The sequence below is a fragment of the Protopterus annectens genome, chromosome 10.part0, assembly GCF_019279795.1.
Source record: "Protopterus annectens isolate FY-2018-M chromosome 10.part0, PAN1.0, whole genome shotgun sequence".
NCBI lineage: Eukaryota > Metazoa > Chordata > Ceratodontiformes > Protopteridae > Protopterus > Protopterus annectens.
The window spans coordinates 1,184,078,408-1,184,105,810 of record NC_056744.1 but is presented as its reverse complement, the minus strand read 5'-3'; the positions used below and the strand labels follow the sequence as shown (position 1 = coordinate 1,184,105,810).

The 27,403-nt window shown below is 38.7% G+C and overlaps 1 protein-coding gene across 7 annotated transcripts in view; it reads right to left on the bottom strand.

Moving 5' to 3' along the window:
* The window catches only part of MAST2 (microtubule associated serine/threonine kinase 2), a 2,532,505-nt gene that overhangs the window by 635,280 nt on the left and 1,869,822 nt on the right, over positions 1–27,403 (bottom strand). For all 7 annotated transcript variants that reach the window (XM_044085935.1, XM_044085937.1, XM_044085936.1 and 4 more), the window contains one exon: positions 5,357–5,435. In XM_044085935.1, coding sequence (XP_043941870.1) covers positions 5,357–5,435 — 79 coding nt within the window. The remainder of the gene's footprint in view (positions 1–5,356; positions 5,436–27,403) is intronic.

The window sequence follows — 27,403 nt, the reverse complement described above, 5'->3', positions numbered from 1 at the left end:
TTGTTTGTTTACTTTAGTGATAAGGGTTCTACCATTCTGGGAATTACTCTTCTTACTTTTAGTCAAAATTCTTTTATTATAAAGCTTGTTGATATTATGGTTCCACCATGTGTCAATTTTTTTTTGTAATTTATCCATACCTTACTTAAATTTTCCCCTCTTTACAATTCTCTATTATGGCTTTATTTAACAACAAATGATATTTTGTTCCATTCAAAAATCTCTCTTTTTTTTTTGCACTTACTCTGCTGCTTATTTTTCCAGGCAGCCCAAAGTTTCTTCGTCATAATGTTTTTATGGATCTGTTGTATTAATGAATGCGAATGTTTATTTGTAACATTTGACAGTTTTTCAAGTAGTATTTAAGTAGCAAACCCCCCTGCTACTTAAATACACCAATTCTGAGATTGCACTACAGTGAGGAAAACGGTAAATGTCCCGTTTTGCGCTGCAAGGCAATCTCCATTCAGAATGTTCGAAGTTTTAAAACTTCGACCATCTGGTCCTTGGTCATATGATGTTCGAAGTTTTGAAACTTCGATCATCTGAAAGAGAACCCATTTACAAATACATACACACACACATACAGTTGCAGTAAAATTGATTACATATGTGTTTGATCAACAGTTTACTGCTGCGTTTTTTGTTGTTGAAAGGACACATTGAGTTGAGTGTTTGAAGTAACAATCGTAGGAACATCAGCTGTTCTTTCTAAGTGTGACCTATGTCTGTCTGAAGGTAAGTGGAGATTTGTCGTAATACAGAAGTTTCGAAATATACTGAAAGTTTTAACATTAGGGATAGTAGGATTTGTGCTTGTGTGTGTGCATGCATGTCTGTATGAGTGTTTGCAAGTCAGAATGGCTCCCTATTAAAGTCAGAGCTGCACTGCTGAGTCTCGAGACATGAAGAAAAGAAGGCTGAAAATATAAGACAGGAAAGAATACTGAAGATCACTCTTCTCCATTAAACATTTTTGTTTTGTTTTTGCAGGAGGCAAGCATCATCCAACACCCCACTGTGGGGGGAAAGCCTCTCAACCACCCCAAACTTGTATATACCAATTTCATGATTGCCATCTGAGAAATGGCAATCTTGGGCTTAGTTTATTTAAGTCCTAATCTACGGACATTTGGTCTCCAAACCTCAGGACTGAAATGTAAGTCACAATATTTTAAACAGTTACCCGTTAGATTATGGGGAGGGCTAGGGAAGAGAACAGATTTACTGTTGTGTCCCTGTGTTTGTTTAGTGATATAACTGTGTGCAGAAGTGTTTCTAAGTTAAAGTTAGATTACGGGCTAGGTTAGGTAACAGACTGTTTTCGGAGTTGCTGTATATGAAGCATGTGCACAAGTGTCTTGTGTTGTGGTACTGTTAAGGAAAGGGTTTTTGGCAAGGCAATACATACGTTTTGGGGTAAGGGCAGTAGCTGGGTTAGGACAGGGTTAGCATACATGAGTATGGTGGTAAAGAGGAGCATCTCTACTCTATATTCCACACACGTATCAGGCTAAACTCCTTCCTCTTCACCAGAATATCATCTAAAAGGTCTGCCTGTTACAAACAAAGATCCCACCCATCTACTGCTCATAATGTTTACTGCTAATTCTAAAGCATACTCCATGTATATTACTACTGTGTTGATACAAACTCTGTGTTCTCAAATTCAGTATCCCCAGCCTAAGCCAGTAAACAGTGATCAGTTTTCTATCTACTTACCAAATGAAAATAAAATAAATAATATTCAAACGTAATACTGGTGACTCAAAGTCAAAATTTAATTATGTGAACAGTATTTTTCCTTCAAAGTCTGAAATAAAACATCGTGGCAATTTCATTTTTTCATGTCAAACTGCACAAATCAGGTCACAGAAATTCTACCTGTACTTACAATAAGAACAGTATTCTGAATTACAGTGCATTTTTTTTCTATATATTTTATTTGCACCATCATGTCTGCCAACCACTGAGCTTCTGCCTTGGTTGCCGAATCATTCCCCATTGCAGTAACAACCACAAGAGTTCATTTCTTCCAATAGCAGGTGAAAGCTACCCAAGGCAAAACCGTCACTCAAGCAGCCATTAGGGGAGTTTTAATATTTCCCTAATCACTCCCTCTTCTGCTGAGGTGAGCATTCACATCACCATGAGAGTCAGCTATACTCCTCCACAGCAGTGTACATGCTCCCACACATTCACTGTGCAAGTGCTACCATCATTGGTTTAGGTGGCCATGCCCACATCGATCTTCATCTGGTAACTTATTTCATGCAATGGCAGCAGGCCTCCACCCAAATTAATAGATTCAGCAACCAGGAGCCATAATAACCCTACTCACACAGTGACTGCACCAACGAAAGTTCACCCCTTTTCAAGCACCCAAGTCATGACTCAGACTTTGGTCATCTGGGTCACAGTCAGGGTTTTATACCTATGCATCACAGAGCTAGGGAACACAGGAAATTTCATCCAAAATATATGACCGTCCATATTCTGAAAAGGCAATTTAGCAGTACATCAAGGAATATACAAAAGACTGAGTTTGAAACTAGTAAAGAAATTGAATGACTAAGTGAAAAAATAAGTATTGTTTATATTTTCCTATATACATTTGCCAATAAATGAAACAGGACCATTACCTATATATGCAATAAGAACTTGGTGGAGTTAACTGAAGCAACAAGACCAATGCATTCTTTAAAAGTAACATTTATGCTTCAATGATATTCAGCATGCAAGTTTTACTACTTTGGGCACCCCTGGCAATGGAAATAAATGCAATTTAAATAACTGCTGTAACTGCAGCAAGAATGTTTCATATTCTTCTATTTTTTAAGTTGGTACAACATAACGAAGACCTGGCAATAGAATACAGAATACATCTGTGATATTAAGAGGCAACATAAACAAAACTTTGAGCAAACAGAATTCTGTAATATTTACTGAGTTAGAGTAATGAGGCAGCAGTTACAGAATTACCAAATGTTTACTGAGTCAGATTTATGAAGCAGTTGCATTGGGAAGTCATTATATCTCAACATATGGTGATAAAGTGAACTACAAACTCATCAAGGGCATTATCTGAATGATACATTTTCATTTATGACTCCTTTATGGCTTAAAGATATCAGGAAACCAAAATTAGGTGTGTTTTACAAATGAAATTAGTGGATGTTATTCCTGAACTTTACTGGCTATTCAGTGTTTTTCAAAAGGTATTTAAACATGTCTGTATCTGAAGAAAGCCTTCTCCTCAAAGTGTTTATAGTTATGACATTGCTAGCTGATTATTTTACTAAATGTACAGAGGCAACCACAATTCAGAGTTACACTTATCTGTTTATGATCTGTTGGGTTTACTTGGTATCAGTCTTATTAGCCATTTGTGTGGAATTATTGTGACTGCATCCCTACACTCTAAGTATCCTCGTATACATCTTGTTTTTTTAAATGCAGTGTCCATTTAGGCTCTGTTGATACTGTTCAGATTCTGTTCAGTGAAGCACCCCTTTCTGACTTCATTTTTCAAGACTTCATATAAGATCTCGAGTCTCTAAGGCTTTTAGGCGTTATTTTTGTGCAGTGCACTGAATTGCTACAAGTGAGGTCCCAAAACTGCAAACTATACTCCACATAATGTCTTCCTAGCATAAGACTTTGCTTTCTGCTGGTGATGTCTTTCTATACTCATCCCAGTACTTCATTAACTGTGTTTGTTGCTTTTCTCCTTCATAATACTTGCTTGATTTAAGTTTATCTTATATAATTATGCACGGGACCCTTTACTCAGTTTTTGTAATTACAATTAAAACCGCTATTCAGTAAAAAAAGGATGTTCACAACCAAAGTCACATGAACATTTAACTAACAATTTTTTCCATTAGCGAATCTTTTTCATCTTCTTTATTATTTCTTATTGTGCTTAGTTTAAAATATAAACAATGCTACCGTCACTATCTGAACAAACTCAGAAGCAGAACGAGGACTTTCGAAATGAAGATAATTAATGCATTTTTCATAGTTTACAAAGGTAATGAGGACATTAACAACACCGGAAAATAAAACCTCAACTAAGGCAAAAGCCTACTGTGTGTGCAGACTACATTACAAAGGATAATGCAGGGATATTTTAACCCGTACCACCTGCTCATCCAACAAATTACTTCTAAAACGTAAGAAATGCTTCAATTCTTTTGGTGATTATTTGTAAATCAAGTTGCAAAAGTTTGGAACAGCACTCCCCAACATATATTAAATACCCACACTACGCCAAATTCAAACTCATCCTTAAAGAACATCTAAATATTAACTGGCTCTGCTCCTGTATTTCTCCTGAATATCTTTATGTCTTCTCATGCTTCACTTGGCCTTTACGGATTCCTACTATCAGTTCTCCTCTTAACCTTCTCTCTAACCTTCTTCAATATTACTAACTGTTCCTTTTTAATAAATCCCTTCTTACCCTCAACACTTTTCCTTTCTACATTTTTACTCTGCTGAGTTACCATGTAACTGCCAGACATGTTGGTATCGTTAAACTCTGTGTACATTTTAACCGCATTATGTCTGTTAATAATATTAATTCCTTACATGTTATATATTCTGTTTAAGCTGTGTATTGCTATCTTTGGCTGTTGTATTTTACAATTTTGTCATTATTTTCCTTGGGGCTTTTTCCCCCAGGCCTCTGCTGAAAATGGGCTGCTAGCCCAGTCGGAATATCCCAGTAAACAAATGTAAATAAATAAATTTACTACACTGCAAGAATAAAGATAAAAATGCTGTGGCTCTTAGGTGTAGAGAGATAAAGCCCTGACTGCAATGAGACAACATTAGATTGATTAGTACCTCTGAAATTTGCTAAAGATGGATGGTGTGGGTGAGACACTCATAGCTTATATGTCAGCATACTTGCCTGGAAAGGAGGGTTATGGCAGTCCCTCCCATACCCCTTTTAAAAACCTGGCATGCCAGTGGAGTTGTGTACACCAGTCTCCCATAGAACAAGCTAAAAGGGGTGGGGGGATGAAGGTGAGTTCACCCAAGTCTGTAACAGTATTCCTCATGGAAGCATGTCAATGAGCAAGAAGCTCACAGTACCACCAAGGTGGGTTTAGGGATGCAATGGATTGTGGAAATAGATGATCAGCAGGTAAAAGGTTGCCAAAAGCAACAAATGCAAAAAGGATAAAGATAAAAAAATAATATTTTGAATGAGTAATTACATGTTATTAAAAGAAGCAATGCATCATGGCTTATTTCTATTTCTAACGGAGCTTTACAGTTTTACCTGTAGATGTTCAAGCTCAGTCAGGCAGTATAACCTGAGAAACACCTTAATGAATATACTTACTGATACTGTAGAACTTGGTGTGTTGGTGCCATAGCCAGATGACGGCAGAGAAGCCAGGGACCAGCGACGTCCATCCGTCCTGGGTGAGGGAAAAAAAACGGTTTCTTAATCCATATATATTTGACTTCAATTTCATCAAACAACACTCCCTTAGATGAGCAAACTACTGTAGAGTGTTAAACCAGGCATATAAATCCAGAATGACATTCAAAGCAAAATAAAAAACAAAACACAAATCTGAAAATGGTTAACAATATAACAGAAAAAATGCTCATTTATGTGCAGAACAAAGTATTGTTTTTCTTTGTTTTTACACTGCTCAGTCATTGCGTTGAATTGGATCATGACTAATCTGTTTTACTTTCCTTTCCTGGCAGTTCATATCCCAAAGGCACCTATACTTTTAATAAGACTTTGTTTCAATTGCTAACCCTGGAGCACTGCTTGAGAATTTGAACAAGACTCTTCACTTGGCTGTTTTTAACTTGCTTCCTGTCTAACCCTTACACGCAGAACATAAAAATCCTGTAAACAAATTAGCTGAAGCAGCCCACAAGACTAAATTCTGACATCTTGCCTACTAAACTTTTTGCAAGTAAAACAGCATCTTTTAAAGAATGTAGGTAATAAATGAATTATTTTGCTTGGCATACTTTTCAGCTTCCAAGCATTACAAATCACCAGGGTGATACAGAATTATTTTTCACAGTAGAAGGTCTTTATATACTAGACCCCATATAGATAGTTATAGGGAATCTTTGTTCAGGCTTACTTTATGTAATGAATAAAGTATGGACTCATAAACAGGTCTGCTATTATGAGGAATATTATAAATCTAGGTGAGGCACGGTTAAATCAGAGGACCTAAATCCTAGCAGTTCAGGGGTACACTGCTATTCCTTCAATTAATCTAATTATTTGCTTTTAAATGTGTTGACACCTTTTATTTGCATTTCATTTTTAATATCTTTAAAACAATTGCGAAATTTCTGTATGAATGTTATAACAGACTGCGCACTTTTTAACATTAAAGCCATTTTACATACAAATACAACTAGAAAAGCAATCTCAGAGACTAAAAGATGCATAGCTATATATATACCCTCGAGCAGGCACAATTAAAAGTTCTTGCTACACCTTTCAAACACTTAACAGTGCTTACCTCCTAAATCAAGGCCTGTTGTAAAATTATATCTATCCACCTAATCATCAGACTGGTGCTAGTGTGATGTTAAGAGGCAGTGCCTTCAGTGCCAGGGAGAGTTGGGCAGCACATGTGTACATATGCTAGCATAGCTAGCTAGAATTTTGTAAATAATTTTATGTTCTGCTCACTATCACAAACTAATTTTATGTTGACTATCACACTTCTTTGTACAGATGTTTGAGTTAAAAATATATTTGTAAAGTTACTTGTGTTAAAAAATGCATCAACAGTAGGTCCTGCAGGACAGAAAGAATGCATGCATGTATATTAGGTTGCATTGCTATAACTCATCAAATGTGTACTTTTATCAGAGAACCCTGGAAAGGTGGAAAGCTTGAAATTGTGTTACAGCTTTCAGATGCTGCCACAGATCTTAGCAAAGCTCTGTGCGTGTACTGTACTAGAGTCAGGTGACCGGAGATGATGTCATCCTCTAGCCAGCCGCTGGTTTCTTTGGAACCCTCTCAGCCGCTCTTTAGAATCTGACAGGAAAGACTTCTGCCAGGATATATATCTCACATATCCACACAGACAGGGAGAGACATCATATGACTTTTGCTGTATAAAGACACTCCGTCCACATCAGCTTGCCTTGCTTAAGCAAGTAGTCAGGGAACAGTAATGCTTTAACTGGTCAGGGACATTTAGTGAGAATAGTTTAGGATTGTTTTCTGCATCTGTGAGGAACTATTCAACTGTATTATTTTTTTTATATATCTGTGGTTGAAACTCTGTTTATTGTATTCAGTATTCTCCTGTTTTCTGTTTTATTATTTATCATTAAATATTTCAATACTTTTCATTGCAGCTGGTCCTTTCGAGAATGCTTTTAACATCTTGAGAGTACTTATGTTTATTTTACTGACACTGTGGCTGCTCCTGAAAGCCTTGCTGATTTGGTCACGCCATACCATTTCTATTAGTATTAACTTTATACAGTCCACTTGGGTACCCTTTGTAAGAGCCTTAGGGTAGCTGACTGGTGGCAACATGACTACCACAGAGTCTGAACAGTAAGTAAGGGGCACAGCTAGTAAATCTGTTCCAGCTTTTCTCATGTGTGTATATGCATGTGTGAAACTCAAATATCCAAGTGTGGGTGTGTTAGTTACTGGGAACAGGGACACAGAGCTTCAAAATTGTCAGCGTGGAGTTGTGTGGGTCTGGAAAAAGAAAGAGAGTCCAGCCCCAGTTCTGGAGCATGCTCCCTGTGTGCTCTTAAGGGAAACTGTGCTTGGTGCAGGGAGCTGCTTCCAAAAATACTGTGTGAATCCAACTTTGTTCTTAGTGACTGTCCTTCACCGGACTCAGTGGTGAGGACTGAGTCTCCTTGATTGCTGGCCTGGAGTAGGGACCAATCACAAACAGTACCAGTCTCTCTACTCCTACACATTTTAAAAACAATGCAATGTCACATAAATAGTACAAATGTGTGAGGTACTCATTTGGGTAACACAGCTCACTCTGTAGGCAGCCTCCTCCGTCCATATTCTAGGCCTATAAATGAGCAGAGAAAACAGCAGTGAAAATATGATTTCCACGACACATTAGCACCAATGTTGTTTTCATGTGGAGGGCAAAGTCTGCCCCCATCATTGCTCCTTTACTTAATAAAATAAACTGTGGAACTGCCTCACCTTGGGAAAAAGCTAATTGATGAATGTACTACAACCACAACTTTCACACAAGTATGATTTAGCATGTGTTTGGAAACCTACTTTAGTCTTCAAAATTTTCGTAAGCATTAATGAAACATATTCCTCTGCATATAACTGACTGTACATAAGCATAATGCAGTCAGACTAAACTAGGCATACCAGAATCAAAGGCCATACAATACACTCTCATAACTATCAAAAGATAGATATATCATAACATCCCATGCAAGAAGGATCCATTAACTTCAAATATCAAGTCAGGTCAGCCTCTACTGCTTGCCTAACCATTGCTGTATATGAAGAAGTTGTTTCTCTCGCTCTCTCTGTGGAGCGAGCAATCCTGGGGTGCAGAGCACCAAAATCCACTAATATATTCAGTAGGGTGTAAATTCAAATGAAGGGCTCAGATCAAGATATAAATTCTACAGGCTCAACAGTTTGCCATTAGGAGCTACATCAGACAAAAGACAAATCCATCATTTGTTGTAGTGGTTGAACATGAGTAAGATAAGGCTTATCCATCATATTGTCACGGTGGTCAAACACAGAGAAAGAGGGAGAAAATCCACTGTGAAGACATGGGCAAATCAAACTTCTACTTCAATGGAAAGTATCTCACACAGCTGCATTATAATGTTTCACTGTTCCTGCCTTAACCAAGCCAGTCTTAGAAGAAATACCAAATTATATCTATAGAAGCCAAGTGAAAACAAGACAATCTTCTTAAGGCAAAAGCTGTGACAAAACCAGCAATGTCACTCAGTGCACACTAAATGTAAGTAGTTTGTGATGTTTCCTAAATGTACAGAACCATCAACACTGCAGATACTTCAGCAGCAATAGCAGACACCTCCATAAAAAATTCAGCCGTCACTGTTCTAGTAGAATGTACTCTTATGGTTCCCTGGCAGAATTACTCACAGAACCATAACACAACAGTATGCAATCATCAACCTCAATGGAACTCATCTTCTTCCTGACTGTAGCTCTCAACTGTCCAGCTACAAAAAAAAATTAATGCTAGAAACAGTCATCTGCAAGCCATCTTCTGAAGGATCCAATCCTTGAATCCTTTGAATTAAAATAAAAGGGCAAGAATTGGAACAATGTTTAGACATGACCTTTTTTTTTTTTTTAAACAAGAAACATCTTTATTAAATTATCATGCATGACATAGGCCATGTTACATTTAATGAAAAGAAACCATAGAGACACAATCTCAGTTGCAAACATTATACATTTAAAACTGTGCCAACACAACTGTAGCTGCAAACATTGTACATTAATACTTTTAACATATCCAGGCACTGTTAGTCAACCATTACAAAGCTTATTCAGATCCTACTTTCATTTAAACCTCATTCCTCCTCTCACATTTCCCATTTTTTCCTATGTAGTTTGCTCCTACCCTTTTCTAAGGATCCCAGTTCCAGTCGTTTGATCTCGGTTACTATAGTCACTACTTCTAGTAAAGTTGGTTTAGACTTTGATTTTCATTTTCTAGTAATTGCTTTTTTGGCATAATTAGACTTAGCAAGGCAATACTATGTCTAGTTATTTGCTGTCGCCTCACAGTTAGACATTGCCCGTTCAATTCTCAGTTAGAGCGTCTTCTGTGTGGCGACATGCGTGAATGGGGGTTCCTTCATTGAAGGTTGTGCGTTAGGCCCGGCAAGCACGTAAAATTCTACTGCCAATCATTAGCGGACCGGAGTTCCGCTGTGGCGACCCCTAACTGGGAAAAGCTGAAAGACACAACAACCTTGGTTCCTTTGCCAGTTTTCTCCAATATATTCCTGTCCCTTCTTGCCTATTGTCTGTATCCCTAATTGCAATTATCCCTATCATCAGAATCTCCTTTCTCCATTCCCATGTTGGCTTAGTTCTTAGAAGACCTTCTCTTACTTTTAGACATAACATTTGAAAAAATAAAAAACACAAAAGTATCTCTCCCTTGCCCAGTGAACAGACTCAGACACAGAGGACATGGCTAACCCCTTTTCTATCACTGACATGGTGACCACCAGATAGATCTAGGGAAAACAATGAGTGGTCAAAGAAACCAGGTTTGGCCACAGTAGTCATCCACCTGAGGCAAAGGCTGTTTAGTTATTTTTTTTTTCTTTTTGAGGCTGTAGGAACAATAGTTTGCTCCATGGTCAAGCCAAAAATGTTTTTTTTTTCCTGGGGGAACTAAGCAGCACAAGCCAGTAAATTTTAAAAAGTGATAAAAAAGTAAATTTTCCTATTAAGAACTCAGTAAACAGTGCTGCAATACATTTTGCAGCCTCCAAAATTAATTTAAACACAGTTTCTCCACAGAAAAAAAGTTTTAGAATGTTTACATTAACTTTTAAACTGTAAAAACAAAAGTGCACTCCAGTTTAAAAGTACAGTAGTCTCATGACAATCAATAAAACATATATTCCTAGCTTAAAATATATTTTCCAAATAGGAAAGTAATTTTAAACATTAAAAATAATATGTAAAAGGTTATTCCCTAAATAGTTTATCTGCCAAGCTAAAGAACAGAACAAGCCAACTGTTAATCCTCGAAAGCCCGAAAGGAGCACACTCTTCAGTCGCAGGAAAGCTCTGAAGAATTCGGCCCCCAAACTTGTCTTTTGGCCAGCTCAGCTCAAGCTAATGGTTTGGGTGCACAGAACGTGCCCTGAAGCTTTTGAAGCTGGAAAGTTGTTACATCCTATGCAGGGTATTACCCATACAACTTAGGCTACAGCAGCAGTGATCAAAATGAAGAATATTTAACATAAATAACAAACTTAACAGAGATCAAAAAGGAGTACTAGAAGGTGGGGCAGAACCATATGTCATTTGCCAGTTCTTCAGTACCAGCACAGGGCACATCAATGACTACACTAACTTCAGCTAATTTGTAGTCAGTTCCCAGCAGCCTTTCAGCCGACTCACTTCCATCCATGTGGTCTGACAGTATTCTATTAGCAAGGAGGTGTTACAGTTAATGAACAGCAAATTAGTAAGAAACAGATTACAGGACAAAAAGTCATTACACCCTTTGTGGTCAACTATTTTTCATACGAACACTGTTTAACTGACCCGACTGTCCTGACTTTTACAACACGTTACCGGGACTTTCAAACTGATATCTTTAAACTCGTTATGCAATTAAAACTTTATTTTTACTTTCAATAGCAGACAGCTCTGTGGGATACAGGGCCAAAGCCCTGACTACACAGCAGATTTCTAGAGTTCAAACAGTGGCTTTTGGAGCTGGACAGAAAGGATGGGACTGAGTGGTATCTGCTGACTTGCCCATCTGGGATGGAGGAAGGCAGGTCTTGCTCACGCACAAGGGTGACACCTAGTGGGAGCAATAGGTGTTACCTGGAAAAGTTTGAGCTTATCAAGTCCATGCCGTCACAATAAATCTTACACTGGCAGTGTGAAGAGGAGCCTGACAAGCAGAGACATGCCTCATCTCAAGAAGAAGCAATGGCAGAGCCTGGATGAGCTACTGAGGAGTTGGAATTAGGGAGATGCTGCCTGTCGGGGGTTAGGTAACAGGAAGGACAGGAGGCTGGCCTGCTTCCTACTACCTGCATCTCATCAGGGGAACAGACAGCCAAATGGGATTCCCATCCTGGAAAGAACAGGTCATAGAGCTCTGACCTAGCAGAGAGAGCCCTGTTCCACTACCCTCAGAACTAATGGGCCAATTCGGTGCTTCACAATTGTTACAAGAAGGTGTTAATGTGCTGCCTAGCAGTTATGATCCATCGCTTTACTTTCGTTGTCACTACACAGTGTTAATTCGGGTTTCAGCTGTGTTGACACTGACAATGACTCATTTGCTTTGAAAATGCTGGGACTTTTCTATCTGCATTCAAAATGGTTTTCCATTCAGAATAAAGTTAGTACATTTTGACAATTGTGTGCAATCAGTCTGGTTTAGAAATTAGTCTTAAACATGGTAGCTGAAAAAGAGAAAATATATAATCAACAATGAACATCTAGCAATGAAAAGGTAACAGACTAAGGTATAAATGTGTTTGATTGCTATAAAAAAAATCTGACAAAGGGGGAAATGTAGTGTTCCTACCTCTTGTTAAATACAGGACTAAGACCTATCCCTATTTAGGCAGGACAATGTGCATTTCGTCAGCTGTATCCTGAAAAAAAAGCAAATGTCCTAAGATTTTTAGGACAAAACACATTCCCTAATTTTTCTCAGATATCTGTATAAGACAATTACTTAGCATCTCAAACACCTTAATGTTATACAACTCAAATTCTACAAATATGAGCTTTTATTTTGGGGTAAAAAGTGAATTCCTATTCCTTCCACTGGTTGTGAGTAAGGTTTGTCCTGCAGAATGTCACATTCCTGTAAAAAAAATGTCCCACTTTGGGCATTTGAACCCTAAATAACTACTGGGTGATGTGTGCCATGAACTGTTAAAGGATACAGATACTGAGCAATTCACAAGCAGAAGACACCCATTCACTACTGTTGGTACAATATGCAAGTCTTGATTAGATCACTCCAAGCTGGATTTCGTAAAGTCAGTAAAAACAACTGTAACTGGATAAACTGATTAAACCAGCATGTTGCTACATACTGAAACCTAATGAGTCCTTGGTGAAACATCCCTAATGACACAGACTGTCAGAATGTGAGGCAGAATTACACAAAACATGGGGTATTTGTTGGAACTCTTTTGGATCATTAGTGCAAAACTGTACAGCAGGGACGTCAGAAATCTGATTCTAAAATTAAAATATTTAAGATGGGACCTTAATAACATACAGCAATTTCAGACATTTATGCCCATTATATTAGAAGTCAACAGTGACTCAGACTGGAAACCATTTCTTCCTTGTTATATGACAGATCAGAGAAAACAGCATCTTGGAGATGCTCGAGTGCTGTCTTACCCATATACCTATGTGAACGAAAGTTTAGTTTGCACATGAAGGGCACAGTAATGGGGGTTCCCCTACATACACAAAACCTTTTTATGTACCAATTTAAGCACAGATAAAGAAATACACTTTTAAAAAGGATTTTATATCTCTATGTACGTGTCACTAAGAACCTCATTTTTAAGTTAATCATAATAGCAAGGTGTTTGGTACATTTGATTACACAAAAATAATTATGAAGGAGTTTCTTTTTCTGGCAAAAATTTCTTGTGTGGGCGTAGAGCACTTAGATGCCTATTTGACAACCACAAATAACACTAATGAGGAGCTTTATTTCTAGTTTTTCAAACACCACTCAGGCCAGCTATTTATTTATTTTTTTACTAGAGGTCTGGTTATCACCCTCCCAGTCTCATTTTTCCTCACTCTATAGAGATTTACCAAGGGCCTTGAGGTTCCTGAAGCAGTACAGCAGGAGAGAAACTCATGCCACATGGATATATGCAACTTACCATTTCATACATGACAGATATATGGGTGAAGGGGTGGACTGCACAGTCTCGAAACAATAGCAATCTTCTTTTCTTCTGTCAACTGTAGACAGAACTGCAGAGATCAGGCAGCCAAAGTTTTTCCATCATAAAGTATTCAACGTCAGCTAAAACAAAGTATGCCAGTATTGCCGGCATGTTCTTTTTGAAGAGCAGCTGTTAGCGTGGATTTTATCTTTTTATCCCTTCACTTCCACACTCAGTAGGGGTGCCAAAAATTAACTCATTGTTATTTTCAGGCACACTTGACACATCCAGTATTCTCTACAGACAGTACAGTGGATGCAAAAATAAAAAGGAAGATGGAAAATTGCAAAGTTCAGACCTTCCCAAACTGCTTGGGATATTAGTGTAAGACATTTATTTCTAACATTTTCATAGACTGTACCTCTGATGGGATTTATATATGCAAGTACTTGCAGATGACAGATATACCACATCAGAACAGTGAAACAGTTAAGTACCCAGGTACAGATAAACATAACAGAAAGACTGTTTAAAATGATGAAAACAGTGATGGAGAACATCTTAGGACAGTATGTAGCAGAATCTTTCAGCTTTTTGTTTTGAAAAATCTTCTATAAAAATAAAAGATAGGCTCTTAGGTTTACAGGTTTCATAGGTAGTTATTAGGCATACAGTTCAGAACATTGTCTGATTAAGTGACTTTCTCAAGGTCACACAGTATGCAAATGAAGGTGGAAAGATTCAAACTCTATACCCTTCCCAAATGAAGCAGCCTATTAAGTGGTCAGAGCTTTACAACTCTGTGCTACCTGCCAGACAGAAGCAGCTGAAGTAATTAACTGAGACAGCAGAATATTGAATGAACATACTCTGTTTGGTTAAATAAGGAAACACAATGCAAGTTTATTTTGTGGGAGTATGTAATGCTACTTTAAATGACTGACATCAATTTACACTTACATTTTGAAAAGCTAATTAGCTTGACACACACAGTCTTGCTTCAATAAGTCTTTACAAGTGGCTTAGGGTTGGGGGTAAGCATAATGATTATGGTGTTTACCTCACAAACAACAAGGTACAGGGTTTGATTATCACCTTTAAGGGAAATTGGCCAGGCTTAAAATGACCCACAAAGGCAACTAGCCAAGTGCTTACCTATGAACCTACAATAGACTGGATGTACTCAATGTACCTTCACATGGTCTTTACTCACAGTGAACACACTAAAACAAAGTGCACCATATAACATGTAGCATTCTGTTGATAGCTGATTAGCATTTAAAGCTACATATTCATATGTCACATTCCTTTTTACTTAAAACATAAATATATATATATATATATATATATATATATATATATATATATATAATATATGGCTCTAGGACTAATTACCAACGACATGTTTCAACGAAACTGAAACGGTCGAGCACACTTACTAACAGTTATCACGTTTATGCAGAGGGGCAAGCCCCCACGCACCCACCCACTTTTATATTCTCACTCCAAGATCGCACTACAGTGGGGAAAAGAGAATATTCCCTTAACCCCACTGTGCCGCGATCACAGAAAAAGCCATTTTCTCATGTTTTTTCTTTGTTTTTTTAGCTTAGTTTCACAAAAGTGTGCTTGCCCATTTCAGTTCCATTGAAATGTGTAGGTGATCATTAGTCCTAGACTCATATATATATATATATATATATATATATATATATATATACACACACACACACACACACACACACACACACACACACATATATATATATATATATATATATATATATATATACACATACATATACATATACACACACACACTGTTCTGTTCACTGGTTTTGGACTACTGATCTGTATTAACAGACAGTGTACTCAACTATTGAAAAAGGGATAATTTCCCTACATTAAGGTCTTTGAGAGACTGAAATCAAGGTTAGCACCAACTTGGAGATACATCCTTGTGTTTATGTTCTACTTACAGTTTTGGACACACCTCTTTAATGTACTTCCTCAAGATGAACGTTCCTCAGTTTGAGTCTTAAAAAGTCTGTATTCCACATTGAAAGGGTCTGTCACAGGCTCATTAAAAACTGTTTAAACTAACTGCCATGGTAAATATTATCAAAAAGAACTTTTCTTAAGTACAAAAAATAACAGATTTTAACCATGATGTCAGCTTCCTAGTTGTAGTCATTAAAACGTTGTTCATAGGTGTGTACTAGGCTAATGACCCTGGAGCCTTTACAAACCTAGCCCATAGAAGTGCCCTGGCATCATGCTGTCCGACGTCGATTCCCAGTGCCTCTATCAAGTAAAGCCACTGGAGTGATCCCTGGGGTGAACTTTCCATTTCCCATCCACTCATCAAGATTTCTCTTGAAGAGGGCCAGTGAGGTGCTCTGCTGACATGCATGGGAAGACTATTCCATGGCATGGGTAATCTCTGGGTTATGAACCTGTCCCCCAGCATGTTCTGTTGATTATGGTAATGAGGTTAAGGTCTCTGGAGCATGTGGTGCGGAGGGATTGTGATTTTTTTAAATGTAGCACTTCTAACAGAGATGGGTCAGACATGGCTTTGTAAGTCAAGCAGAGATCTCCTCTAAGTAGGGGATATGAGACATAGAATAGCTGGAGTTTTTTGAGTCTGTCTGTGCAGGACATCTGTTTAAGGCCTAGGATCCTCTTCATGAGGTACTTTTGTGGCCTTTCCAGCTGTTGCATGTATCTAGCGAGGTACATGCCAAATAGGGCATTCTACTCAATGACTGGCCTAATGAGGGAAGAGTAGAGAGAGGTTATGACCTCTTTCTTCCTGGATGCAAAACCCTTGGTAATGAGATGTACCACGTAGGACTTTCTGACCACAGTGGCAATGTGGTGGTCAAAGGAGAGGTTGCTGCAACCTGTGTCCTCAGATCTCTTATAATGCCTTCAGTGTTCAGTGGGCTCCCATTGATGTGGTAATTACTGGGAAATTAGTTTTTTCCAAAGGGGATGATGATGAATTTTTTGGCATTAAGCTTAAGGCCATGGTTTCGACACCAGTCATTGGTCTCAGTGAGACCTTTCTGTAGGATGTCTACATCACTTGGGGAGTTGAGAATGGCTCCTAGCTTGTAGTCATCTGTGAACTTGGTCAGCCAGAGTCCCTCTGTGTTGGCCTGGACTTCTGAGAAGTAGATGCCAAACAGGAGAGGATCCAGGACCGATCCCTGTGGGACTCCACTCATGACTGGTCGGCATTCTGACTTGGGAGTCCACTATGTTCACATGGTGGGCTCTATCTGTGAGCCAATTTGCAACCCACCTAGTGATATAGGGGTTGATGCCAAGTTTGGTGAGTTTATCAATAATTCCTGAGTGGGGAATGGTATCAAAGGCCCTGGCCAGATCAAGGTAGGCTGTATGAACTGCCTTACCCTCATCCACATCTCAGGTGACTGACTCAAAGAAGTCAAATAAGTTGAGAAGGCATGGTCTACCTTTCACAAAACCAAACTGTGTGGGATCTAGAGTTTGGAGATTCCCTATATCCTTGTTAATTAGGTCCATGATGATGATGCGCTCCATAGCCTTACATATCAGACTCGTCAGGCTAATGGGGCGATAATTCCCGGGGTCTGCAGTCACTCCCCCTTAATGGATAGAGATGACTGTAGCAGTGCGCCATTCGGTAGGGACAAAGCCTGAGGTGAGGCTGTGACTGAACAGGGCACACAGATGTGGTGCCAGTTCACTTTGTAGTTCATGTAGAATACATCCAAGGATAGATACTGTTGGATCCCATGAAAGCTGTGTTCTTGGCCTTGGACAATGCAGCTTTAACCTGTGCTGAAGTAATGCTGGGTGCCTGGCATTCTTCGGTATTGTGATTGGTCCTTTAGGGGAGGGAGAGAGGGGTAAAGTTGGCACTGAATCTGTCGGCCAGTATGTTGGCAATATCTGTTGGTTCAGTATAGGAGGAACCATTGTGCAGTAACTCAGAGCAAACCTGGGTATTACCATGGATATTCTTGATATAACTATAGAAGGCTGTGTGGTTGTTTTTAGTGTCAGCCACAATTCTGCCTTCATAGCTGGCTTTAGAGGTTTTGATGGGGGATCTCAACTTTTTGTTGAGGCTGATAAGGGAGTTTTTCCAGTCTTGGGACGTCATCTTTTTCTGCAACAGTTTCTTCCTTCTGTTGTAGAGTTTATTAATGGCAAGGGACCACCAGATTGGCTTCCTTCTTTTGGAGGACAGCGTCTTGGTTCTGTTGGGTATGGCTAGTTCCATGCATTTTTGTGTGTGTTCGTACAGTAGATTGGTGTATGATTCACCGGTCATGCATCTATTTTCCATTGGCATGGGTGCCGTGAAGTTAGCCACTTCTGTTTTTAGGAGCCCAAAGTCAGCTTTAGAGAAGTTTTTCATGGTGGTTACTTTGGGGGATAAGATGTGGATTTCCATGGTGATTAGTTTGTGGTCGGATCTAACCAGGGAGGAATTGACTACTGGTGTAGAGCAACGGTTGCCCATGTTTGTAATAACGAAGCCAAGGATGTTGCTTCCTCTAGTGGGGATAAGAATGAGCTGGTCCAGTGCATTGGAACTGATGAATTCCAGGAAGCACTGGACCTGTGTATTGGTGTATGACTAGTTTTCCCAGAAGTCAGTAAGTACTCCACATTATCCCCCATTGTTCCACATTAAGTGGGGTAGTGTTCCATATTTTGGAGATGGAAGATTGACAGCTATGGTCAAGGACATAGAATGCAGTAGCATACCTCTCAGCTATCCAGATTTTTCACAGAATGTCTAGATTTTTGCTTCATGTTTTTGGTCTTTTCCTTATAAAATTTCTGTTTTGCAGGCAAAATGTGGATTAAAGTCCCTACATAATGCAAACATTTGAATTTCACACTTTGTAACCTTCAGAAAATGTGTACTTACACAAAACATGCTTTTCCATCAACTTTCTACATTTATATGAGTATTTCAAAAGTACCTCTATTTTTAGGCCTGTGTCCCACCATTATTTTTAGCTTTGTCTAGAGTTCTTTTATTTACAGACTGAGAAGTATGTACAGTAATCACCATGGCCATTTTAAATTAGCTTTCGCTCTACACTAAGTGTGCCCTGAGCTTTTTACATGAAAATAACATACCTCTGTGTATAGTAGATTCATAGATTCACAGATTAGTACTAAGCTAACTGTCATTTTAAGCCTAGCCAATTATCCCTTGTGAGATTCCAACCCTGCACCTTGTGTTTGTAAGGCAAACACGTTAACCATTACATGAAAATAACATACCTCTGTGTATAGTAGGTTCATAGATTAGTACTAAGCTAACTGCCCTTGTCAGCCATTTTAAGCCTAGCCAATTATCCCTTATGAGATTCAAACCCTGCACCTTGTGTTTGTAAGGCAAACACCTTCACCATTAGGCCAACCTCCCTACCTCCCTAAGGCCACCCTCCCAATATCAAGATATTTTAACGAATGCAGCTTTTTACTCCTCAGTATCATGATTAGCTCTCACACAGTAGATATGCCTGCCTGTGTTTTCACCATTTTTTCCAATTTTAGAATATATGATAGGACTACACTTTGGACATACAAATTTACTTTAATTGGTGGTAATTCTTGCTGCACTAAAGCTTTACCTGAAGACATAACAAGATGTGCCTCCTTCCCCATCTCTTGACTATCCCTTCTCTCGGTCTCTGTTTACTTGTGACAATACCGGTTGGCAAGTTATGTTTGTTCCCCTAAACAGCTTTCTATCTTCCCCAAAACAACACATGATCTTGGTTTGGCTGTTTTACAAGTCACTTCAGCCTGTAAACTATCATATGGCTTTAGCATTCTTACTCCGACCTATCAATCTGGTCACCTTCTGCATTTCTAAGCATAATAGCATTTTTGCCTCTGCCGACTTAAATTCAACGTTTCCTTTACTCTGTAGCAATTTTTAGGCATCGACGTGGTCAATGAAGCAAGTAAAAATCTGCTTTTCAACTTTCATCCCAGTAACTGCAGCAGCCGCAGTGAGGCTGAGACCTTACATGGAGTTTCAACACTGCAAAAGTGGAAGATAGCAATACATAGGTTTTGCTACTGCTCTTTTTCTTGAGATGTTTCACTGTTTATATGGTTCTATCCACTAGTGTATCACACTGTGGATAGTGTGGAACGGGGCTTATACATCTGAATACCCACTAATGCAGAAATCATCTGAATTAATGTCTTTTCCACACACACACACACACACACACACACACACACACACACACACACACACACCCACGCGCACACACACCCACGCGCACACACACACACACGCAGCATATGATACAAGATTCTTTGAACTTAAATCTGTGTTAAGACGCAGCACTGCCAGAATGACCTTGTTGTCTTCTGTACTGTTTAAAGTACAAAATGGCATAGGTCTGCCCCAACTGTTCTGCAGTAACATTCCCGGAGAATACATTATATCTACTGCTCTTCTTTCACTTCACTGTTCAATGATTACTTCACTTTTTCTTGCTAATGGAAACTTCAACATTACTCACAGAACTCCTACACGTCCAGCAACTCAAAGTACTTCTACTAACTATATTTAAGTAATCTTCATGCAGTTCATTGTCTGATCTGTACATCATTTCAGATCATACATTAAACAACATCCAGTGCACTCTACAACCTTGGAGATGTCACTTACAAAAAATTCCTAAACATGCTTTGTAAGGATATGTAGGAGGCTTCCATCTGAGCTGCTTTACCAGACACAGTTATGGAAATTCTTTCATCCATATGTTACTGCAAACAATTATTTTCTGTTAGAGCCAACATGTCTGTTCACTTGCAAATGTTCCTAGCTCAGGGGTAACTGGTCTAGAATACTGCAGCTCCTACATCATTTTAACTAGCATCTACTTACAAACCAACAGGCTTATTAAAAAAATGTGACTTGCAGAGATGGGCCAATTAATAATCCATCAAGGAAAGTTTTCAATGTTAGAACTGCAGATTTCAAAATTCAGAATATTTCTATAACAGTCAAAACAAGATCACAAAGGCTTGTAAGTAAATCAAAACCACATAATTCAATAACTGAAACAGAGAGACAGCATTATAAACAGTATAAACTCTTACAAGGTAAAATAAAAAACTAAAAATTGCAACTGTCCACAAAAATGTACATACTAATGAGACACAGAAGCATTACAATAATTCTTTTAATAAAACATTTCACTTACTCTAATGCTTCAGAAAATGTTTTTCTTTACAAATGTCTTACAGAAATCATAAAAGAGGAGCCATTGCAGCAGTTTCCTTCATGAACAACTGGCTGAGTGATCTGATGGTTATGCTTCTGGAGGCAGGGTTATGCAAACATGACTGACAGCTCCAATCCATATTATCCCAGGACCTCTACAGAATACTGCTTTTGAAATTTTCAGCCAGGTCTTCCTTTCAGTGAAGAGAAATTACCCAGCACAGAGGATGATAAAATATGATGTATACATGATTCATCAGGACTATCTCACTCAGGAAAGACAGACAGCTCCAACACTCTCTTATAAATAATACATAACATCCCTGGTTGGTTTTGTTTCCACTTCCCAAGCTGAAAGTGTAGCTACATGTGCTCAGAGAAAACTGTGTTTATGTGAATAACTGTGTTCTTCAAAGCCCTCGAAGGACTTGAAGATGCCTGTTGTTTCCCTTGTACTTACACTTTCAGCTTCCACAGCTTAAGACCATACAACTTTTGGAAGACATCAAGGACAGTTCTGGATGTTTAACTTTGCGGACCCATTTTTGTTTTCACTTATGCAATATATAAAGTCACGTTATGCATAATTTTAGATTTTAAACATCTGTACTTCTGAAATTTTACTGCAAGTCATGTACACCTGTTTTAATGTAAAATATTTCTTACTGATAAATAAAACATACTGCACAAATTACAAAACTTTTGCAGGACTCTAGAAACATGCTAAGGAATCACGTACTGTTAGCATAAGCAACTGCATGCTAATGAGGGGACTGGATATAATGCATACATGCAGTTTTTCTGCTGTAAATCTACCCTGTTTAGAATTCAGAGTAGTTTTTCAACAACTTCACAAACACTGCAAAGTCCTTATTTCAGGTATTTTGGATTACATCTCATTTGACAACACAGCAGCATACAGAGCTCATGCAGCATGCAAACCCACCTAAATGTAAAGCGTCATTCATTAACAAACGCATATTAGGTTTATAAACTCATTTAGACATGTCTAGTTTCAATCTCCTCCTCCATCTCATACATTTTCCTTCTCCACATTACAGTGCACCCCAAACTGATAGCATTTGCATTCTGGCGATTTGTGGTCCAGTGTCACTATGAACGCATAGTTTCTGAGTTTAAGGCTGGAAACCCATCTTTATTTTTTTTTAATGTAGCTTACAACCTGTGTTTAAAATATCACCAGTGAAGGAGTTATTCTGGTGTGCTGTTTCACTTTATGCTCAGAGTTGCAAAAGTTAAAACGGAGAAGAAAAAAAGAAGACAATTGCAATTAAAACTAATGATTGCTTCTGGAATATTAACTCAAGAAAGAGAATGTAGAAAACACTTCGTGCCTTGTTTCTACATCCTTCCCTAGGTGGTACAGAACAAGCATTTGATAACTGGTTAAGCCTACTGAGCCCAAGTGTCCCTTTTCAGTGGTGACCCTGGAGCACTGGCTGGTCAAGTGACTTGCTCAGAGACACACAGCAGGCAAATAGATGGAAAGACTCAAACACTGTACAAATAACAGCAAGCAGCTTGTTAACAGCTCAGGCCTTTAACTGCTGGGCATTCTGCTGAGACATCCATGCGGGAAGCTATCTTTCCCCTCAGAAATTATTACTTGTCAGCTGGAGGCCAAGACCTGACTGATAACAAGGAAGAGTCCATTCATGACGACATAATGGAGCCATACAATATAGTGGCCGTCACAGAAAAAGCCTCAGCCAAAGCAGGGGTCATCTGTGTAGGCTGCAAAAGTACCTTTGAACATATGGAGGATATGAGATACTGATATGGTGTTGTCAGCCTCCTGTCTCTTGTCCTTTCAACAATTTTCTTTGTTCTTCTTGGGAAAGATGAAAGTGGCACGTGTGGACAACATGACAAGCTTAGGTCAGCCACAAGATCTCTGTGAATGTATTTTTAAAGGAACTTGGCCTGCTGCTTGATCATCCTGCATGTCAAAATAAGAGCACTGGGTCAGTTAGGCATGTCATGCTCTGGATCCCAGCAAGTGAGACAAAAACTGCAAAATTCTCTACATAGAATCTGCTTCCTAAACCTTAAGCAATTGTTAACATTATGCACAAACCCTACCTCACAAAGATTCTGTATCAGCTAGGGAGGACCTGGTCAAAGTAATATGGAATGTCCAATTACAACATGAAGTCATCCAAAACACTACCTGATGCACAATTGCTGTGCAGTGGATCTGATCCATCAATTTAGCAAATGTGTTTAGATGCTGTCTCTGCTTCTATGCAACAGCAGGGTCCTAACTACAACACAAAGTTATTGGTTCTTCATCTTGTGTAATAAATGCTGCTTAGCCAGTTACTTGGACCCTCACCTACCATCTCTCTCTGCGTCCCTCACATATTCAGCAGATGACAAAAGCCTCAGGTAAGCCAACAACTGAACACTCTCTCCTCAACTTCTAAATGGAATCGGTCTGTTACAATCTGCTTTTTATTTAACTAAGTGATGCAGTAGAAGCAGAGTCAATCATTTTATCAGGGGACCTATGAAGGTAATAATCAGGATTCATTCAATTCTTCCAGTAAAAGCCATTTCTCCACCTCTGAAGAAGCAGCACAGAGAAGGAATAACACAAATGTTATGCAAACATGCTTTTTCACATAGAATTGCATAGCCAGGCACCTTCCTGTTCATTAACACTGAATGCAAATGTCTCCGATTATCCTCCCCAGCAGCCACACTGATTACCCAACAAAATAGTCCTCGAACTTATCCCCCCACCTTTTTTCTTAATTTCATCTTTTCCTCTTCTAGCCTTCTCCATGAACCGTTCTCTTTTTTTTATTTTTATCCCCCCATCTAGCTTCTCTGTGCTTTACTACCTCAACCTCATCACTCTATCTAACCTAACTTCTCACTTTACTAAAAACTTTACTCCCGGATTTACCTATTGCAAATTATAACACTATCTAACACTTCTTTTTCCTCTTTTCCTTATCTCCTGCTCATGATCTTTTCAACAACACATTGTTACTTGACACAAGACAACATATAATAATTCTATGTTACTTGCCTGTCTGAACTGTATTGCACTATCTTCAGGCTACTTAATGAAATATACACTGCCTATTTCAGAGTTAGTTTAGAGCTAGTGAATGCATATGTAAGGAGATGATAATTACTGTGTAGCCAATTTATCAAACATTCTACCTTTGTATACATAATGTGCTATGTAATTTATATGTACTGGGACTTTCCTCCCCAGACGTCTGCTGAAAATGGGTACCTGTGGCCCTGTCGGACTTTCCGGGTAAACAAAAATCAAAAATAAATGTAGAAAAAAATAACTAAACTTCCAAGCAGATATTTAATTGATGCATCAGTAAAGGCAGATGATTTGCGGACAACAGCAGATACACACTCAGCACATCAAATAGTCTACTACAAGTCATAGGTTTTCCTCTTCTGACATCTTCAACTTAGTACACTTCTGACACCCTGTCAATTTCTAGCTACTAAGCTAAGAAAAATATGCATCTCCTCCTGTCACACACAAGAAGAGCAGACCATGCAACCCCTTCATAAATATAGTTTGCACCTATCTGGACAGATGTATGGAAACAAGTCCTTTAACAAGAGTTCTTTTTGAGAGGAAGAATTTTTTAAGACATGTACAAAGTCAATACTAGAAGCAAATGGTCTATGGTAAAAAATATCCAAGTTGAGTATGCTTCAAAGAAATGACCTCCAAAAGGCAACCTAGTAAATTAGTCAGGACTACTGTAGAGGCATTTGAGGCGAAGTCCTTTTGGGAGACCTTGTAGGTGGGGATGGAAGACAAAACCGACTGATGCTTCAATGTTCTTTTCATCCTATAAGGAAGATTTTTATGGCTCCCATTGGGGACCAGGGTGGTCAATGCTTATTTTTTTTCTTTTTGTAGGCTTTCTAACTAGTCTTACAAATTTTGGCCAAACAGAATCTCATCCTACAAGAAGGCATTCAAATGGCCAACTTCAGCTCATCCTTAAAGAAGAAAACTATGAGTCAGATCATGTAGTGTAGACACATTCCTGAGAGCATTGTCTCATCTACCAGATCAGAAGACTAATTATGGCCCACAATAAGAGAGATCACTAAGGAAACCAAGAGGATTCAACAACCTCCTTGAATCCAGAATCAATTCCTTCCACTTTCCCAGCCTTTGTTCAGAACGCAAAGGAGGGCTAGAAATGGGACAGCCGGGATAAAATAATTTACAAACCAAGGGCTCAAGTTGGTAGAGGAGGGCACCATACTGCTCAGCATGGCCAAAGGTTTGGACAACTTGTCTGATTACAAAGCAGAAAAGTACTGTGCTGTCTGGTATTAATTCTAAACCAAAGACATTACCTAAGAATCTGTGATGACTGACTAGAAACTGCCCACTCCACAGGAGATTACAAGAAGCATCAGCATTCTCAGGAAATGTGCTTTCAAGTCATGAAATGTTATCTTTCAGGAAAGGTTCCTTGGAGGAATAGGTCAGGTTTCCTCATCTTTCCTTACTAAATCATGGTTTAGTATTTTGTGGAGAAGAGGCTACAGCTACAGGCCAGTCCACAAAGCACCTCATAAGCCTAATCATTTCTTTAAAGGATGGACTACCTGGATACAAACTACCAAGAAGAGCCATCTGATCATACTCGCCAATCTTAACCAAAAAATAAGTAAATAACCAATGGATCCTCAGAATCCCTGGTACAAGGGAGAAATGGTGAGACAGGGAAACAATCCTCCACCCACAGCATCACTAGGGACACCCATTGCTCAAACAATATAAATAGTAATGACAGCATGGTAGGTGGGCATTGTCTAGGGAAAGGGAATTGACACCTCATATAGTGCAGGTCACAGGCAGTACTTGACTGCAAGAAGTCTATGAGAGTGTCTTGCAATGATGTGAAATCATGGTCTCTAAAGGAGCTCTCAAACAATCAAAAAATAAATCCTACCGTACATCAGATGAGTGCATGAAGATGTAATGCTTTATACAAACATTCCCAGGTATGTGAAAAGTTCAGTAAATTTACTTTTGGCATTTTGGAAATTATCAAAATTGATCAGAGGGGTGTGATTGGAAAAATTTAAGGAAAAAGGAAACTCAGTGGCAATTGAGGTTGGCTGCTATGCTTCCGCTGGGTTTAAATGATGCTTCTATTCTCCCTGTATTGCAGGAAAAAACTGGAAGACTGTAGAATAAATTTCTCAAACATTTTATTTCCCAGTATGGAAATTGATGTTTGAAGAGTTTTCATATTGCTAAAAAATGTTCTTTACACTAACATTTTATATAGTTTTATATTTTATGTTTTTTATTTGTATTCCTTATTTTTAAATGGGTGTGGTTATACTATTTTTAAGGGAAGTGACTGGCTTTTCAACCAAACTACTGTGAGCATTGGAGAGATATTTAACTTGTTTGTGCAGTATTATGTTGTATTCTGATAAAAGTCCCAACTTGTAAGGATGAAAGTGCTTAATACTCTTGTATTTAATAAAGGTGTTTTTTTCCATCTATTATCCCTGTTCTGGTCTGTTTTTTTTACATGGTTAGTAGGTTTAGAGAAAATGCCCGAAGTTCTGAAATTCTAGCAGAACTGATGGCCACTAGAAAGATAGTTTTCCAGGACAGGAATTTAAGACCACATTTAGCTGCTGGTTCAAGGGGAGAAAGAGTTAATGCCTACAGCACCAAATTTACATCCCATGGTGGAGTAGGATCTTTACATGGGGTGGTCTCAGAAGGAAAGTGCATCTCAAAAAAGCTTTACAAAGTTTAGATGAAGCCAAAGAAGAATTTTCAAATCCTGTATGGAAATCAGAAATTGCTGCTAACTGAACTCTGACTGTTGTGGATCTAGCTCCCTTATTAAAAACTGCTGCCAAAAATTTGAGAACAGTTTCTATAGGGGCTGAGAAAGGATCAACGTGTTTCTGCAGTGCCCCAAAAATGAACCTTTTCCATTTACTTCTGTAAAGTTTTCTGGGAGAGACCTTATGGGAAGACAAAAGTATCTTGCAGACAGAGGAAAAGAGCATCGGCTGTCTGGCTATTAAAGAAAGTGGAGAAACCAGGCTGCTAGCTTGAAGTTTGAGATATCTTGATGAATCATGCCTGTTGGGTGAGACAGGAGGTCTGGAATCAGATCCATAACCCAAGGTGGGTAAAGACAGATGAGGCCAAAGGAAGGGGAACCAAATCTGTCTAGGCCAATAAGGTGCAATGACGGTTACTTTGCTCTTCAACCAGGCAGCTTTCTGTAGAAATTTGGGAATTAGGGGGGTTGGGAGTAGGCATAGATAAAATCAGAGGGCCAATCGGCAGTACAGCGTCCTTTTGCGACTTCCCCCGATGGAGGGATCAGGGCAAAGAAGTACTGCACTTGTTGTTTAGGGGAGATGTAAAAAGTTCACAGTAAGGCTGGCCCCATTGATACAAAATCATATCTATCATTTTTCTGTGAG